General features: G+C 44.5%; 1 protein-coding gene across 1 annotated transcript in view; it reads left to right on the forward strand.

Moving 5' to 3' along the window:
• Positions 1–416: 416 nt before the first annotated feature.
• WWTR1 (WW domain containing transcription regulator 1) overlaps positions 417–17,349 on the forward strand; it is a 67,777-nt gene continuing 50,844 nt past the window's right edge. Inside the window, exon 1 of the mRNA XM_074912507.1 lies at positions 417–1,057. Coding sequence (XP_074768608.1) covers positions 663–1,057 — 395 coding nt within the window. The 5' untranslated portion in view covers positions 417–662. The remainder of the gene's footprint in view (positions 1,058–17,349) is intronic.

Raw genomic sequence — 17,349 nt, forward strand, 5'->3', positions numbered from 1 at the left:
GGGGGCGGCCGGGCCGGGGGCGGCCGGCACGACCCCCGGGGCTGCTGGGCCCCCCCCAGGGCGGGCAGGGCCCCGCTAACTTCGCGCGGGACGGGGGCAGCGGCGGCCCGAGCGGCGGGGCGGGCGGGATGCGAGGGCAGACCCCGGCCTCGGGGGCTCTGAGGGGCGGCCCGGGGGCTGAGGAGAGGCCCGGGAGGTCTGAGGGGCCCGGCCCCGGCGGGCTCCGAGGGGAGGCCCGGGAGGTCTCAGGGGCCCGGCCCCGGCGGGCTCCGAGGGGAGGCCCGGGAGGTCTCAGGGGCCCGGCCCCGGCGGGCTCTGAGGGCCGCCCCGAACACCCGCCCCCGTCCCAGCGCGGCCCCTCACTCCCAGAGTTTCCGCGGCAGTTGCATAACTGCGGGCGGGCCGGGGGCCGGGCCCCGGGGGGGCGGGAGGGAGGGGCCTGCGCTGCCCTCGTCCCGCCGCGGCCCGGCCCCGGCCCGGGGGAGGGCGCCGCGCTGCCCGGGGGCTGACCCGCCCGCCCCTCCGCCGGCCGCCCGGGACACCGACGCTGGTGGCGGGGGAGCAGCGGCAGCTCCCCGCGCCGCCCGCCCGGCTCCCAAGGGCGCGTCCTCGGCCTGCAGCGGGGCCGGGACGCCCGCGGCGGGCTGGGGGGTGTGTGGAAGATGAACCCCGCGGCGCCGCCGCCGGGGCAGCAGGTGATCCACGTCACGCAGGACCTGGACACGGAGCTGGAGGCGCTCTTCAACGCCGTGATGAACCCCAAGCCCAGCTCCTGGCGGAAGAAGGTCCTGCCCGAGTCCTTCTTCAGGGAGCCGGACTCGGGCTCGCACTCGCGGCAGTCGAGCACGGACTCGGGCGGGCCCCCCCCGCCGCGGCCGCCGCCGCCCGCCGCCGCGCAGCACGCGCGCTCGCACTCGTCGCCCGCCTCGCTGGCGGGGTCGCCCGGGCCGCAGCACGCGCACCTCCGGCAGCGCTCCTACGACGGGACGGACGAGCCGCCGCTGCCGCCCGGCTGGGAGATGGCGCTGACGCACGCGGGGCAGCGCTACTTCCTCAAGTGAGTGCGGCGGGGGCGGCGGGGCCGGCGCCGTGAGGGGGCAGCGGGGCGCGGGACTCCCGCGGGACAGCGCCGGGGTGGGGGGGGAGCGCCCGGGGGGGGCAGCGCCGTGAGGCGGCGAGGGGCTCCCGGCGCGGGGGGCACCAGGAGTTCCCAAGCCCGAGGCGGGCGCGCGGGGCGAGCTCCGTCCCGCCGCGGCGGCGGGAAGAGGCGGGGGGTGGCGGGGAGCGTCCCCAGGGCCGGGGGAGAGCCCTGCCCGCCAGCCCCGACCCTCGCGCTCCCCGAACCGGTTTGCTAAAGATCGGTTTAACGGCGGCTGCTGAGGGAGTTTTCCAGAAGGCGGGAACTGGCCGGTGCGGGGCCCTGACCCGCCGGAGCCCGGACCGGGGCGGGCTCCCCCCGCGGAACCGCCGCGCTGGGGGGTGGGGGTGCGTTTGTACCGTCCGTACGTTCGGGGGCGCGGGGGGGGCGGCGGGGTGTGAGGAGCGCGGCAGGAACCGCCGGCCCCCGCTGGCAGAGGGTCCCGCCCGGCTGGCGCCCGCAGCCGGACCCGCGGCCCGCCTGCAGGCCGGGCAGGGGGGGGCTGTGACCCGGGGGGGCCCCTCTTCGTGGGGCCGCAGGGTCATCGCAAATGCAGCGTACAGTGTTAACCCCGTTAATACGCAGTGGCGAAGTGTTTGCTAATGAAATAAAAGACTGGCTGGTGACGCATCTGCCTGGGGACGCTGAGGGGGCTACATGGCCAGGGCCGCCGGAGCCCCTTCGCTGCTCCGCAGAGCAGTGTCCCGAGTCCACATCCAGCCCCGTGCCCGCCTGCGCTCAGCCGTGGTGAACGGCCTGCGACAGTGCGGGGGGGGCTCGGGAAAGAGGGAGACTGCTTACTGCTTAGAACAACGAATAAACGCATAATTTACATGATTCTGCAATGATTTCTTTGCCTTGTGGCTTTGGAATCCGCAGAAGGTTACAGGAGAGCCCAGTCTTCGCATTACTCTGCACAGTTTGGATTTTTGCCTCTTGTCATACCCTGAGTTTCTAGCAAAGCATGAAAATATGTTTAATTTCTTTCCACCATTCTGTATGTTACTGTATGGGGTTTATAATACTGGGTGGACATGGACCGGGGTCCAGATCAGGAGTGTTTTATTAACCTGGTCTGTCACCTGAATGAGATCTTTCTGTGCTGCACTCTGCATGTACCTTCCTCAACAGAACGGGACAGAGAAGCAGCCGCTGACTGACAGGAGCATGGCAATAGATCATTCGTAAATAAGTATTTTCTCTAAATTCATGCTAGGGCTTGGCTAGTGAGTGTTTTCAGATACCTCTGGCTGAAAATTACATAACGCAGTCTTTGGCTGCTGTTTGGTTTGTGACTGATAGCAAGATGAGCTCATATGGTTTCACCTTCCTGTCACACGTTTTTGACACAGAGACCAAGTTTTCCGGGCTGATGGGTTCTTGTAGCTTAGGCTAAAAATGCAAGTCCCGTGTTAAAAAAGAAGCTGGATAAAACTCCAGAGTGTCTTTCAATTTTTTCCTAAGTCCTGTCAACAATAACATTCCAATTAACAACATCCTTTTTTTGTATAAAGTAAAATTTTCATTGTGTAGGTAATGTTACCTAGGTTAATCTTTGTTTGCTTCCCCGATTTTATTTATTCAACAGAGCTTTTCTCACTTGTATAAAAATCAATTGGAATAATGTATTTATGCCTGTAATGTATTTCTTTATACCTCAGTGATTTTGGGAGCAATAGCTATTAAATAATCACACATTAATTATAATATTTTGCAAATGGTGTAATGTTTTTCAGGTGAAAGTAGAATTTTCTGCAGAAATTTAACACCGTTAATGAAGTGGCATTTAAAACTGTGCAATAATACATAGATTTTAATCAGATGATGTGCTTGAAAATCTCTTAACTCGAAACAGGCATACAGGGTTACATTTCCCTGTGTTCAAGGGCTGCCTGTCAAAAAAATTGCCATTTCTTTCCAGCTTAATGATAAAGATTTGTTTGTAGTCATCAGCAAAAGAAAATTGAGTAGGAAAACAAGAGCAAGTAGCCAAATTAGGCCCTGTTAAGGCCTTTATCATCTGTTGAAGTTTAGGATGTGTTTTGTTGTATTTAAACCTATTTTCACAAACTGTTGGAGTAAACCAGCGATGGGACTTTGAGTGAACAGTGAGCTAACCTTGTTGACCGGGAACCAGCTATAACTTGAAGCGATCGCACTCCTGCATGTCAGTTCCTGCAGAAATTTTCTGGCTGTGACTGGAAGAAACATAAGTAGCCTGGGGACCACTCCACCCTGTAATTAAATACCAAACCACAGGAGTGGGGGATGGAAAACAGGCTAATGAGCACACACTTAGAGCAATGTTATCTGAAGCATTTTTCTGCGTGTGCATGTGTGGAAAAAAATTTAAGTGTGATTTATTTCTGATAAAAAGGGTTTCTGGAAAGACAGGCAAGCTGCCTTGCGTAGCTCTCGTGTCGGTAAGTGGGAATATCAGTTGCCTATCGATCCACACGCTGAGCTGTGTACACATATTCTCTAAAAAGAATTTTTCAAGTATTACGTTCCACTGATTTGTTTTTAGGTGGTACAGCCTCATATTTTAAATGAAGACTAAGGTTTTAATGTTTTCTCAGTGCGTGTACAGTGCTTCTTGGTCAAACTCTGATTTCATTCCAGAAGGGAAACAGAATAGAGAGAACTCGCCGTTTATGCTGAACAGATTGGTGGGACTGTTGCTGCTGTTGTCTTTATTGCAGTGATTTTTTTGCAATGCTACAGCGAGCATTTGTCATACCAGGACAAAAACTACAAAACAAGTAATATTAAGACAGTTGCAGTGCTCAAATGATTTCCGAATACAGCCTTCCCCTGAAAGCCATCTGTGTTAATTCTGCAGAGATTTTCATTATTTTGTATTGCGGTTGTGGTGGTGCTGTACAGTATTCCTAACAGAGGTGCTTTTCTGCCTCAGGAATGCAGTTACACAACTAGAAATGGGGGAGGAGATGGACATTGCCCGAGACAGTTGCTCTGTTAAATCCTGATAAAAACACAGAAAGCACACCTTTGTAGGACTCTTCTGCAGTATAGTTCCACAGTTGTGACCACAGTTGCCCTGCCAGGTGGGGCTCTCTTTGGTTCTCGTAGGCAAAAGGTGCGAGGGAAGGGGCCATGTGCCCTCGCTGGTTTTGGTGTTGTGCGTTAGAAAGAGGCATTTACAAACGCATGCGGCTTTTGGAGCATTTAATCCACACAGGGAGGGGTTTGGTTTGTTCTGCATCCCCAGTGGCTATTCATGTGGGACTTAGTGCCTGCACTCCTCCCTTGCCAGCATCCCTTTATTAAAAATAAGTTCCAGTGTGCCAGCTGGTGTCGATGTATTGCTGCTGGTGCCTCCTCTGGAGTGAATGCATGTATCTACGATGTCAGCGAGTTCCTGGCAGGCAGGAAAGCTGTGGTACAAAACCAAGGTTTAATAGATGGAAATTCAACTATAGCTCACCTTAGTAACTCCCTTTAGAGATGCTTGGAAGTTCTGGGATTGGAATATACAGGTTGAAACTAAATTTGCAAGCTGCGACTGACAGCGTAAGAGGTCTCTCTGATGGCTGCTTTGACTGGAGTCTGGAGTTCAAATGCTGTTTGGGTGATGATGGTATGAATCCAGAGAACTTCCTTAACTTCTGTGCAAATGAGAATTGGGTTTTACCTTCCGGGGATCATGATGATGTGTGGAGTAATTTCAGTTTCTTGATTCTGAGATTCGGCCAGATCTCATTTTAGCAAAACTTGGGTGATGGGGCTTTGTCTGAGGACCACTGAAGTGATCAGATAGGAGGGAGGGTCCGCACATGAACTCCTCAGACATATGCAGTTAGGCTGTTTAATTCCTACAAATGAAAACGGGAAATACAAAAAATAATTTTAGGATTAGAAATAAATTGTTATATTCCCTTGATTTAATGATTTCTGGTACTATGTGCAAGCAAGAAAAACAATGGAATTTCAAAGTTGACTCTCAAAACAGAGTTATTTTAGTTCTCCAGTTAGTTTGTTGCAAATATTAGGCCTCGATAGGATTTTTGCCCAAATAAGGGGCAATTGCCCAATAAGAGGACAATAAGAATTTCAGAAATGGACCTTAGACGTTGTTCAGGAATAGCTGTTTTATTTCAGCACAAAATATTGTCTAAATTTCTGATGAGAGTTACATAGATAAATTTGAATATGCTCCCAAAATTAGCTGTGTAAATTTTAAAGTACAGTAGAAACAATAGAATCAGTAATCACAAGAGTATTTAATACATTTTATTAAAGAACTGTTGATATTTGCAGTTGGTTTTGGGACATACTAATCAAAGCCATAGACACCAGTCCATATTCTTGCTGTTACGCACTTAGTGGGCTGTCCTGCTTCATTAGTGTACCTATGACTCCAGCCAGAACTTGCATTTCAGTCATCACAGCTTTAAAAGTTTCTCAATTTAATATGTATGTACAGAACACGACTGTATTTTAGATACATCTGTGTGAGTTTAATTACTGTACTTGGCAAATTATTAAATAATGAACACTGAGAAACTATAACTGTACTTATTTCATAACAATCTCCATACAGACTTAAAATATTTTTGTAATATTACATGAAGGAAATGGTGTTTCCTGGTAGTTTTTAGGTATCTTTTTGATTTATAATAATGTTTTCTTATTGATATGTGCCACTAAATAGTGAGTAAGTTCTCATGATTGTATTCAGCTTGACATAAACATGTAACTTGATAGGAATGTTCGGGCAGAGCAAACAGTGTTTGTGTTATCACTTGAAAACCCGCACTAATTTTTTTGTTTGTTTTGAAGATGTTTGTTAATTTTATATTTTAGACGTCTGTTTTACCAGTGCATTTAAGCATTATGTGTACTGCCTGAGAACATTCTGTAAGATTAGCCTTTAAATACAGCAGTACCAGCATGGAATTTTCCAATTTATTTATTTATTTTAATTTCTTTTGTTGACTTGAAAGGCTTAATAGGTTAACTTCCATGTTCAGTGCTGCATTAGTAGTGAATTGAACTAAAACCAGACCCGCAGTGATCTCCACAGGAAAAAAAAGTCTGTAGTAATTTAGTTTCATTGTGTTTCTGTCAATGCAAAGGGGTGTATGGAAGTAAAATACTGAGAAAGAAAGGGCAATTAAAATGATATGCAAAAGGAATGGACAGTGAATGTGGTCAGCTTGTTATGGGCAGAGTGCAGGTTGATGGGTTTCGCTGCTGTAGGTTACAAAGCTGATAGTGACACAGGTGTAATTAGTTCTTTCTCTTACAGTGAATTGCCTGGCTTAACTATTTCATGGGTTAAAATTTGCATTTTGCATAATCCTTGAAGTTCAGTCACTTTCAGTCGAGTGCGCCTGTTAATGTATTTTTCAGGAGAAGTAGGGCAGAAGCATTATTTTTTTTCTGATGGTCAAGCCAAAATTCACATTTTGTCTAAAAAGGTTTTTGTCTATATTTGTTTTGTCTATATTTTAACTCAGTAAGGACTTAAAATCATGTCTGCAACTTTAAATATAGGCTGCATCATCGTTCACAGCAGAATGGAGCTTATGCAGTGCTGAGTGCTTTGAATTTTCACTGGCTTTTTACTGAATTTGGTGAACTGAATGTCCATCCGTTTAACAGGAGGTTTCATGTGATCCTGTGGTGAAATTTTTAATTAAAGAGCTGGTCTCGGGATATATATGTGCCATACATGTTAGATTGATTCTTTGTTGTAATTTTTCTGTAGTTTACATTTTAATAATTGTTAGACTATAATCATTATTTACCCAAATTATATTTTTTTAATACAAGAGTGAAGAGTAAGTTTATGTGTTCATTTGCTGACAGTAGTTTGCAAATAACATCTTCAGATTCATTTCCACAGGATGGTTTGGGTGGGAAGGGACCTCAAAGCCCCTCCAGTGCCACCCCCTGCCCCGGGCAGGGCCACCTTCCACCAGCCCGGGTTGCCCAAAGCCCCGTCCAACCTGGCCTTGAACCCTTCCAGGGAGGGGGCAGCCACAGCTGCTCTGGGCAGCCTGTGCCAGGGCCTCAGAACTTCCTGCTTTCAAAGGAGATGGTGAATGAGCAGGTGGCCTGGTCGTTCATGGAAAGAGCTTTGTAATTTATTACACAGATTTTTGAAAATCAGAATGTTGGAAATATTTTTAATATTCTAATGGACAATATTTTGGTTCATGAGTTTAAAATTTTGGGTTTGGATTAACACACTTTATTTAGAGGTAACTGCATTTGTTGCCAGAGGCACATGCATGTGTCAAGCATGCAGGTTTAGTTACAACAACAGTGGCCTTATAGCAGAATTCCAGTGATACACGAAAAACTACTTCTGGGGTCTCTGGAAGGTCCCGTTCAGAGCGGGGTCACATCTCACTGACTGTCGGGTCTCTCCTTTAGATCTTGACTGGAGAGAGCTGGTGAAAAGAGCAGAATGTGGTGGTTTAAGTTCTGTATCGCAGACCAGCTGTGCAGATCTGCTGCAGCCAGAGCCCTGGGTCGTGTGTGTTGGCGCTGGTTGTAAACAGGCTATTTAACACAGCCTGCTTTGAGTTCTGACAGCCACATCTGTCCGGCTTAAGCTTACAATTCACAGTGAAGTGAAAAAAAGTTACTCATATGGTTAACTTTGTGGAAATGAAAAGTTTTTCTTCCCATTGACAATTATGAATATTTTGAGTAGATTACTTTAAAATCAGACTGATTTCACTGGAGAAAATTTTGACCTGGATAGACAGATAACTTATTTTGATATAAAGCATAGCTAAGAAGAAAAGTTAAGCTAATTTATATGTTGATGTTGGAGTCCCTCTTAAAAAAAGCCCAAACAAGGATCCATGAGCTACTTTTTTTTCCTCAGAATTTGGTAGTAGGAACGGCTAACTAGATGAAAGCTAATAATTATTCGTTTTCTGGTCCAATACAGTGTCTTTCTGTTATCAATGGGCTGTTTTGTCAGAATCTAAAATGATGTCAGCTGTGGTGCTTAATGAAATTTGGTGGTTAATATGGTGCTTAAAATGTGGTGCTTAGTAAAATCCAAGGATGGAAGCAGAACTGGTATAAAATTGCTTTGAGGACACGTTCAATTTAAGGATGTGATCCAGTTCCCCCCCTTGGCGGGTTTCCTGAGTCTGACTTAGCTGTAAGGTGTCAGTGGTGAAAGCTTTAAGGAAGACTACGCTGCCCCTAGAAGTGTTATCAAAAAAGGTTTCCTTTGAGGAAATACATAAGAAACTTACTGTAAAGGGCTGTCTAGACACAAAAGTTGCTCTAAATTTAGGTGTATGCACTTCTAAATGATTTAGGGAAATTGGTAACAGCCCTGCTGTACACCCTGATGTGTGGATATAAAATTGGATATATTGGACTGATGCACACTTTTCAGCTAATAAATGAATAACGTGCATGCAGAGAATTGCACTGTTTTAATAAAATTTGTCTTAATCCTTTAGTCTTAGTGTTAAACCCAAAGTCCAGGTGTATTTGTGTGTTAAAGGATGACAACTGTCATGCATCCATCTCAAGATATGAGCTGAAAATACAGTTGCTTTATGCATTAATCATTAGAAAATAATGTCAATTAGCATATTTTAAGAAAGATGTGTATAGAATAGATACAGGTGTTAAGAATGCTACCATGAAAAAGTTTTTCTGGAACCATCTGAAAGGGTATTGGCTTCACTGATGGTTTGGGTTGCTCAGAGAAAGAAAAATGAGCAGTAGGTTTATTTTTCTAATTTTTGTGAGCTGCTATAGTCAACATCTAGAAGATGGTCTGCTTGACCGTCCTTCCTCCGTGATTGGTAGGCAGATGACAGCTTGCAGAGCCATCTGCTGCTGCAGGTGATGAGTGTGTCTGACTTCAGACAGGTCTGACAGCGTAGAGCCTGTAAAGTCTAGTCCTTTCCAGCTTTTTACTGTTCCCTCCTTCAGATCACGTTGGAATTGGTGGTGGTTGGGCTTTGACTTGTTTCCTGTTTGGATGCTTTGGATGAAGTTGAAAATTGGTATTACCCATAATTCAGTCTCTTTGATTAAGGAGGTTATTACAGGACAAGAGCTTCTTTGTAACAGCGTCTTTAGTGCTGTGGGGCCTGGCGTGACTAGCAGATACAAATTGTATGGAAGCAATTAAATCCAAAGGAAATGTCATGTGGGCTGAATTTCAACATACAGACTTGTGGCATTTCCACCCTTCATTTTAGGGAGGGGGGGGTGGTGGTGGTGGTGGTGGTGTGTGTGTGCGTGATGTGGGGTGGAGGTGAGGTTGTTTTAGTATGGGGATTTTTTTACATTGATTAAATCCAAGTCCAGACCTAGCGTGAGTGCTGATGCCTGTGACTGCTGTATGAACTCTCCAAGAATGCAAAACTTGGGAACGTTGCACTGTACCTATGACTGTGTTTAAGGCAGATGTGGCTGAAGCTACAGTGAAGAAGAGACAGACGCAGACTTGCCTAGAGAACTGAACAGAATGCATTGTGTTGGAACTGAGATAATTGCTTGTGGTGTCCCCACGAATGACTACAGGATAGGGGAGGTGTGGAAGAGGAGTCAGCTGCTGCGTTTCCTCATGGCTGGTAGCGTGCTATCGGCACTTACAGCCTGAGCACAGCAACAGCAGAGCTGCAAGACCAGACACAGCTTTTCCTCCAGGAACTTGTCTGTCTGCCCATCCCCTTCGCAATATCTGCTGGCCCCTCACTGTTTTTTGGTCAGAGTGCTCCTTTTTGTTCATTGGGTATTGATCTGTCCCTAATCCTTTTTGGGGACAGTCTTTTCAGGTTTGTGAATAGGAGGATGCTTGCATGGTATGTTTGAATTGTTCCCCGTGCCACAAGTAATTCTTTTCCCTACCTGAGATCAATTTTTACAGTCTATCTACTGGTGGTGTTTGTATTAAACGTTCTACATTACTATTTTTCAATGATTGATTGGTGAACAATGGTGTAACCATCACAAAATGAATAGTCTTCTGTCAAGAAATTCTGAAAAGTTGTATTAAAGTGTATTGTGTGTCTGAAATCAAAAACTGTATTTGAACTGTGAGATTTCTGTTTATGTGAGATTCTTAAAGGCCAGTAGCCGTCTTAAAATTGGTGTGGTGTGGTTTGTTTTTTTTAAGTTCTCAAAACTTCTTGACATGTTTTCTTAGGCTTCACCTTCACTGTGAAGCCCTATATACAGCAGCATCAGAGAAGGAAGTAGGAGTCACTGGGAAGCTGACCTACGCTGAAGGAAACAGCAACCCGGTTCCTGTTGTGCTGCAGAGGGTGACTCTTAGGAAATCACGTAATCTCTCTGTGCCTTCGCTTCTGGTGTGTGAAAGTAGAAGAATATCTTCTCAATAGCATGTTAAAGGTTGAGGCGCAAGCACCAAACCCAGAAGTATCTGTGGTGGTACTGATATGCAGGGCATGTGCAGTAAGAACTCGTTGGCGTCTGTCCTTGCCCATGAAAAATTTCCGTTTATTGAAGTAGATAGCGTACAGTAATAAACACTAAGTTTTTGCTCAGTGGAAGCTGTTTCTTACGATGTAAGCTTGTTTTGCAGTGTTACCATTCTAAGCTGACACAAAGTTTGTGTTTCCATCGAACAGCTCAGACTTTAACCACCAGAATATCCTGGTGCAGTCACTGGTGATTCTTGACCATTCTACCAGCAGCAGGAGTTCAGAATCCCTGAAGAGGGCTGCGGGTTGCCTCTAACGGCCCTCTCTGCGGGCTTGTGTACAGAAACTGCCGTTGGTACAAACGACAGCGACATCCTAGACAGGTTGGGAGGTAGAACTGAATTTTTCATAGAAGCAGACTTCACAGTGTCAGGGGAAGGCACCCTGCCCAACTGGAGTTTGTTTGGTTTACAGACCATATTTTCAGAGGTCTCTTTACATGATAAATTGTTTGGAGGATGTGGGTTTGGAGTCTCCTTTTTCGAAAAGGAAGAAAGAAAAAGATCGAAACCAAACTGTTCTGTGTCAGTTGTTTGCCCGAGCAGCATTGTACACATTAAGGTGGAAATGCCAATGTTGTTTTCAGAATTTTCTCAAAACATGGTATTTTCAAAAGCTTTAGGATTAAAAGTAATTGCCATTTGAGAAAGGTTTTGTGTTGTCTGCTGAGTTGGACAGCTTGGACAAAAGTAGCTTTTCTAATCTTAATATCCAGCCTGCCTGGTGTCTGTTGGAGCCACGGATGTGGATACGCATCCGTGCAGCCTCTCGCCGGTGTCTCGGTTCACCTGGGCTGGATATCTGGGGACTCAAACAAGCAGGCTGTGCACAGGGAGTGAGCACAGCCTGCACTGTGTGGTCATCCTGTACAGCTCTGGGGGGAATCTAGGAAAAGGTCAACATTTTTGAGCTTACAAGAGCAGAATTTAGTGTGGGAGTTCTTCACAAAAGGGTTTTTTATTTCACATTTGGTTTTGACACTACATTTTCCGAGTCATGTTTGTCATTTCACTCATTCTACTGTATGTGTTTAAACAGAAATGTAAGTGCTTTTGCTTTGAGAGGTTAGGAAAAAATATTTTTTTGCAAATGTATATGGCTTAATTGCATAGGCACATGTCAAAAATGAGGATTTGATGTGAAGTTAATGTGGGAATTGCAGACCACATTTTAATGTTGAATAAATATGTGTGTATATGCTATCTACAGCTCCTCTAACTGACACAGCAGCCTTGCTAGCAGGAGTGGTTTAGTGATGCCAGTGATACCTACCTTCCCTCCGTAGTGCAGAGGATATACCTGGTATAATTTTTTGACAGCTGTTCCTTTAGTGAAGGCTTTTGCAGTCACGGGATAATCTTTTCACAGATGCTGCCATCACTGTCTCTCAGCTCTGACATCACCCAAACGGTAGATTATAATTTTAGACAAAACTCATTTTTATTAGAGGTGGCAGAGGGTTCTGCTTCCTTATTCATGTTTTATTTTTGGCATTTTGAATTTTATGCACTACTGAAAGACTTTATGGCATTGGAGAACTGATGAAGTCATGCCACTGCAAGAGAGTGGACAGTGTGAATAACTAGAATAAAAGATTTGTAGTAAGACTGTTTACAACTTACTGAAAGTGGAACACTAAATGATTGATGTTTAAGAGAAATTAAGGTTTTGCTAAAGATTCAGCACTGAGCATAGTCAGTAAAAGTGCCTATGTTGTAAAAGATTTTGTCAAAGCTGGGAAAGATCCTGGTTTGAGTTTTGTGATATTCCCGGGATTAAAAAAGATCCTTTTAAAATTCAGCGAAACTTGAAAGCAGAAGAATGTTGAACCAGTCATCATATTAAAAAGAGAGTGGCACAATTCCAATTAAAAAAAAAAAAGCATCTACTTATGAAAATTTCTGGAGCTACTGATTTCATATGATTTTTACTTTGGTTATGTTCAATTTACATTTCTTTAATTTTTTAAATATGATTTGTCTAAGTTCCCTCTGCAAATAGACAATATAAAAAGATGAGTTTCAAAGTTATTCTGACAGCCTTGTAAAGGCCTCTGTAGGTTGTGGATGTGATCAGCTGTAGTGGAGCCTCAGCTGAAGGTCACCCAGCCAGAATTCTCTCTGTTTTTCCACCTTTGGGAACACTTGATGTCTTGCTCTTGTAACAGAGCAGTTTGCCTCTGAGTTGGTAGCCACCGACTGTGATTGCATTTTGGTCCCCTGCCCAAGTAGAGAGAAGGTGACAGGAAAGTCAGGAATGCCCCCAGAGAATCTGCACTCCTAGCTGGGCCTGCTGGCCCCTAACCGAAGGCCAGGGGGATCCGGGGTGGGAGGTGCCCCGCAGCGCGCTTTGTGCGTGGCTTTGTCGTGCTGGCAGGAAATTTGTTTTGCAATCTGTGGAGTCTTCGGTCTGTGTAAATGGTGTATCAATTTTGCAGATCGTGTGAAAATTTGTCTCCATTAGCTACAGAGGATTAATAAGAGTTTTCTTATCCGTTTTTAATAGTCCAAATATTGTTTCAAGCTTTTATTTACATTCACTATCTGATATTGCCAATATTCCTCATTTATGCAGACGAGGCTCCCAAAATCACTAGATGGTTTTCTAAGTTTAGATTGTTGATAATGATCTGAGAGGTGTCAAGCTCTCCATATCTTCTGTAGGCAACAGTTTGTTTTAAACGCTTAACACTTACCAAGATGAGACCAAAGCTTACTTTTCAAGGTTTTTCCACTTGGAATTTCTATTTTTAGTACTGAAAGTAATGATTATTTCTTCCTGTAAACAGCTGAAGTAAGGGGATCAGTGTACTGGTGTGTTCAGTATCTCTCACAGCGTGGAGACCTCTTAGCTAGGACTTTCACCAGATGTGCCTGGCTTTTGTTGTTAATTAAAATAACCCTGTTGACATGATGAATAAGCTGATTTTGTTCACTGATGACTCCATTTATCTCACTCAGCCACAGCGTATTATTAGATCAACAATGATTAGAGTGTAGAGGTTTTTTCCCCCGGATTCTATCTTGTTATGAGAAAAAAACCTGTTCTGTATGCTGTAATAGTTCTTGCCTCAAAATTTGACTTTTACGGGGCTTCTTGTTCCTCAAGTTTCCAGTGGATCTTTTTGTAGAGATGGAACACATAAACACAAGTATGCAAGTAACAAATGTATGGCTGCTTCTTTGGAGTATCTCTCTTTGTGAGAACAGCATTCTTATTTTAGGATATGCAAAGTACTCAATACGATGGCACCGTTATAATTAAGGTAGTTCTTTTAGGCTACTGAAAAGGGACTTTAAAAAAATGCTTGATCTTTTTCCTAAATTTATTAAAGAAGTAAATAGCATGTTAAGATGCACACCGCTGGAAAACATGCTGTAATTGATTGTGCCTGTTTCTGCTTTAAACAGAACAAGTGATTTTCAACTTCTTACGAACATAGGATAAAGTGTAAAGAAAGAATAAAAATAGAAAGAAAAGGAGCTAAAGTATGTGTAGAAGTTTTAGATTTTCAGATTCCAGAGCAAATACCAGTCTAGCGCTGATAGAAGTAGTGTGTGGAGCGTGGACCTCTGCCAGCGACATCTTGAAGCAGGCGTAGAGGAATGTCGAGGGGTTTGTAGCTGACCACGGGCTTGGAGCGCAAGAGACCCTGGGCATGCACCTGCAGGTTTTGGTAGGGGCCACTCATCAGGCTGCCTCGGGGGGAAGAAAACGCCAAAATTCTCAGAATACAGGCAGCTGTATTACTTTAAGGAAAACTAATAACAAGCAGAATGCCTCAGTAGCTAGTTAGTCTGAATAACCTGACTTGCTGGCCCCAAGGTTAAGGGTCCCCCTTGTGACCACGTACACGTCCTTCCCATTCAAACTCCGTAACTCTTGTAAAATTACTGAACTGTGAGGGCGTTTTACTTCAGATTTCTCCGACTTACAACTGCTTTTGAAACACAAATAATGAAAATGAAAAAGGCATGTAAATACTAAATTTTTAAAACTAACACAGCATCATCAGAAATTCAGACATACAGCTGCATGTTCTCCTTTTGATTTTTGCAGGGGGGGGGCGTGGGGGGGAGGGGAGCGTCCACCAGGCACTGAAGGCAGTGCTAGGACAAAAGGAGGTTTAAAGCTGAGTTTAATGAGGTGGAAAGTATCATCCAAGTTCAGGTGAGGAGCTGGGGCCTTTATAGGTTGCCCCCCCTCCCCAAGTTTAGACCAAAAGTTTGCCAAAATGTTGAGAGTTTTGATGCAAGCAACTTAAAAGAGAGTTTTGTCAGCTTTGTTTGTTTGTACAATACTAAAAACCCTCGTGTTCTTCAGACTTGATTGTTACTTAAAGTTTTGCAAAAACTTTTTTACCCTGGGACTACTTTATGTAGGTTTTAGTTTACAGGGACTATTTTGTAGAAGCACAGGATGTACTAGAAATCTAGTCCAGTCCCCTTCTGTTGGAGACAACTCCTTCATATAATCCACTTTACATTTCTTAAAAGCTTCTTAAATTTTTTTTTGACCCTGCTCTTCCTGTTAACACACTTGCAGAAACTTCCCTGATAGGCACAAATTTTGGTTTAATATCCTGCATTTTTACAGAGTGTAATGAATGTTGTTATGTGTTTATGATGAGGATATTACAATAGGAATATAAATTTGTAGACTTCTGTATCTGTCTACTGTAATTCAGTGTACAGTAACTTCACAAATAACTTTGCCATTCTAGTCCATAAATTGTAAAGAAGAGGACAGCCCTTGGTGTTAACCATGCCAATACTCACCCAAATCTATGGAGAAACATTATTTTAAGCAGTCATCTGCAGTGACTGAACGATTCACGTTATTATGTTTATGTTCTGTCCATGGCAGGTCTGCTCTGGGGACAGAGGGATGATCTAACTTTGATTCCTCACATTCTGTTTGATGATATCCACAGCTAGACCTACCATCTCTTGTGAGTTATTCGGCAGAACCAGACTTGCCGTGACGTTCCACTGCCAAACGCTGGGCTGATGTTTCCTGCTGCCGCAGCAGGTCACTATTCTGTGTTGAGCCTGGAAATGTTGGAACAGTCTGTGGCACCAGAAGTGGTTTCAGGTGCTGTACGTGCCAGAAAGCAACTCTTGCACGATCTGGCGCTGTGCTGGATAAAAGGAGTAATCCTATTCGTGTCTGATGGTCTTCTTTCTGCAAAACGCCTCAGATTTAAGAGACCCACTAGATTATCATATCACAACTCTTGTGTTGATTTTCTTGCCAAATAATTGCCAAAACTTAGGCATTGTAACTGATTCCAACATTTGGTGTAGTATATTTATAGTCAGATACTTCTCAAAACACCCATTAAAATTTGAGATTTTGACAAGTTGGTTTTTTAGCAGTTACCACAGATCTTTCTTGTAACAGAGCAGTACATTTAAAGATGAAAGAGAAGCATAAGCTTGAACATAAAACAGATGGGGGTGCAATTAAAACGCAAGAACACTGGCAGTTTCCATTTTGTGCTATTTTTCCTGTATATACAGACATACATTTGCATTTATTTGAGTAGTTTTGGGGTGCTGTCTGGTTTGCTTTACTAAAAGCAAGCCTTTTGCTGAGGATATTGTGTCCTGAACATTTCCTTTTCTGTCAGGATGGCCTCTACTAGAACAATATTTTCAGAAGTCTTTTTTTATCTTGGAGAAACAAATGTCTGATTCATTTTTCTAGAAAAAACAGGAAGCTGGAAAGAAGACAGACTAAAAAACAAACGCATGCTATTGCTTACAATTTAATTTCTAAAGGTGTAAGGCAAACTGGAAGTAACTCTGTTAGATGCTGAAGGGATATTACAGTTTTACTGTTTTCCTCACGGTATCTGAACCTCACGCGAAGAACAATTTAAGATGAGCTTGTTAAAAAACAAAACCAAAAAGCCCCTACCCATACAAACCCCTCAGATTAAAGCAGCCTCAGCACAGCAGCGTGTATTTTGAAAGCATCCAGCCTGTGCACCTTTGTGAGCTGCGTTCTCTGTCGCAGTGTGCAGTGCTGCTGTGGTGCTATGGCGGTGCAAGTTCTGACTGTAACCAGGTGCTTTTCAAAGCAAGAGAAAACCCCAAATGGGGAAATTTGAGATGAGAGTTCTTTCTGGCCTGTATGAGGCTGAGGTTTTTTGAAATGGTATTACATCATTAATGGATAAAATGTACCAGTTGATTTTAGTAGACTGAAGAAACCCTGCATATTAGTAATCAACGTTACTAAGCATGGCTCTTTTTGCTGTAAAGTGATTAATCCTAAAGGCAAATTCTTCTCAGATTTGCATACAGATCTGTTATTCGTGCCTTCCTGTGTGCTGGAAGTACCCACAGACATTCTGTGCCTTTGAAAAGCAGAATGACTGCATGCTGGAAGTGGAGTATCAAAGACCACACACCACAGTAACCGCTGCAGTGGGGTGATGGTTCTCGGTGTGTGCAATCCCAAGCAGTAGCCAGGGAATGAGGTGGTGATGCTTTGGTGTGCCAGTGGTACTAGTCTGGTGCTAACCTTGCTGTGCATAGCCTGGTTCTCCACCCTGGTGCCCTGCTTACTATTCTTCTTCCCTGGGGCAGTGGTCTTTACTGTTGCAGTCTGTGTTGGTGAAAAATTATTCCCTTAACACAGGCATTGTTGAAACTGCAGGATTAGGCCTTCATGTTTTAATACCCATGGCAGTGGAAGGAAGCTTAGAAATCTAACAGGAATGCGTCTTAAGAAAAAGAAAAG

The sequence above is a fragment of the Athene noctua genome, chromosome 8 (genome assembly GCF_965140245.1).
Source record: "Athene noctua chromosome 8, bAthNoc1.hap1.1, whole genome shotgun sequence".
In the NCBI taxonomy this organism is placed as follows: domain Eukaryota; kingdom Metazoa; phylum Chordata; class Aves; order Strigiformes; family Strigidae; genus Athene; species Athene noctua.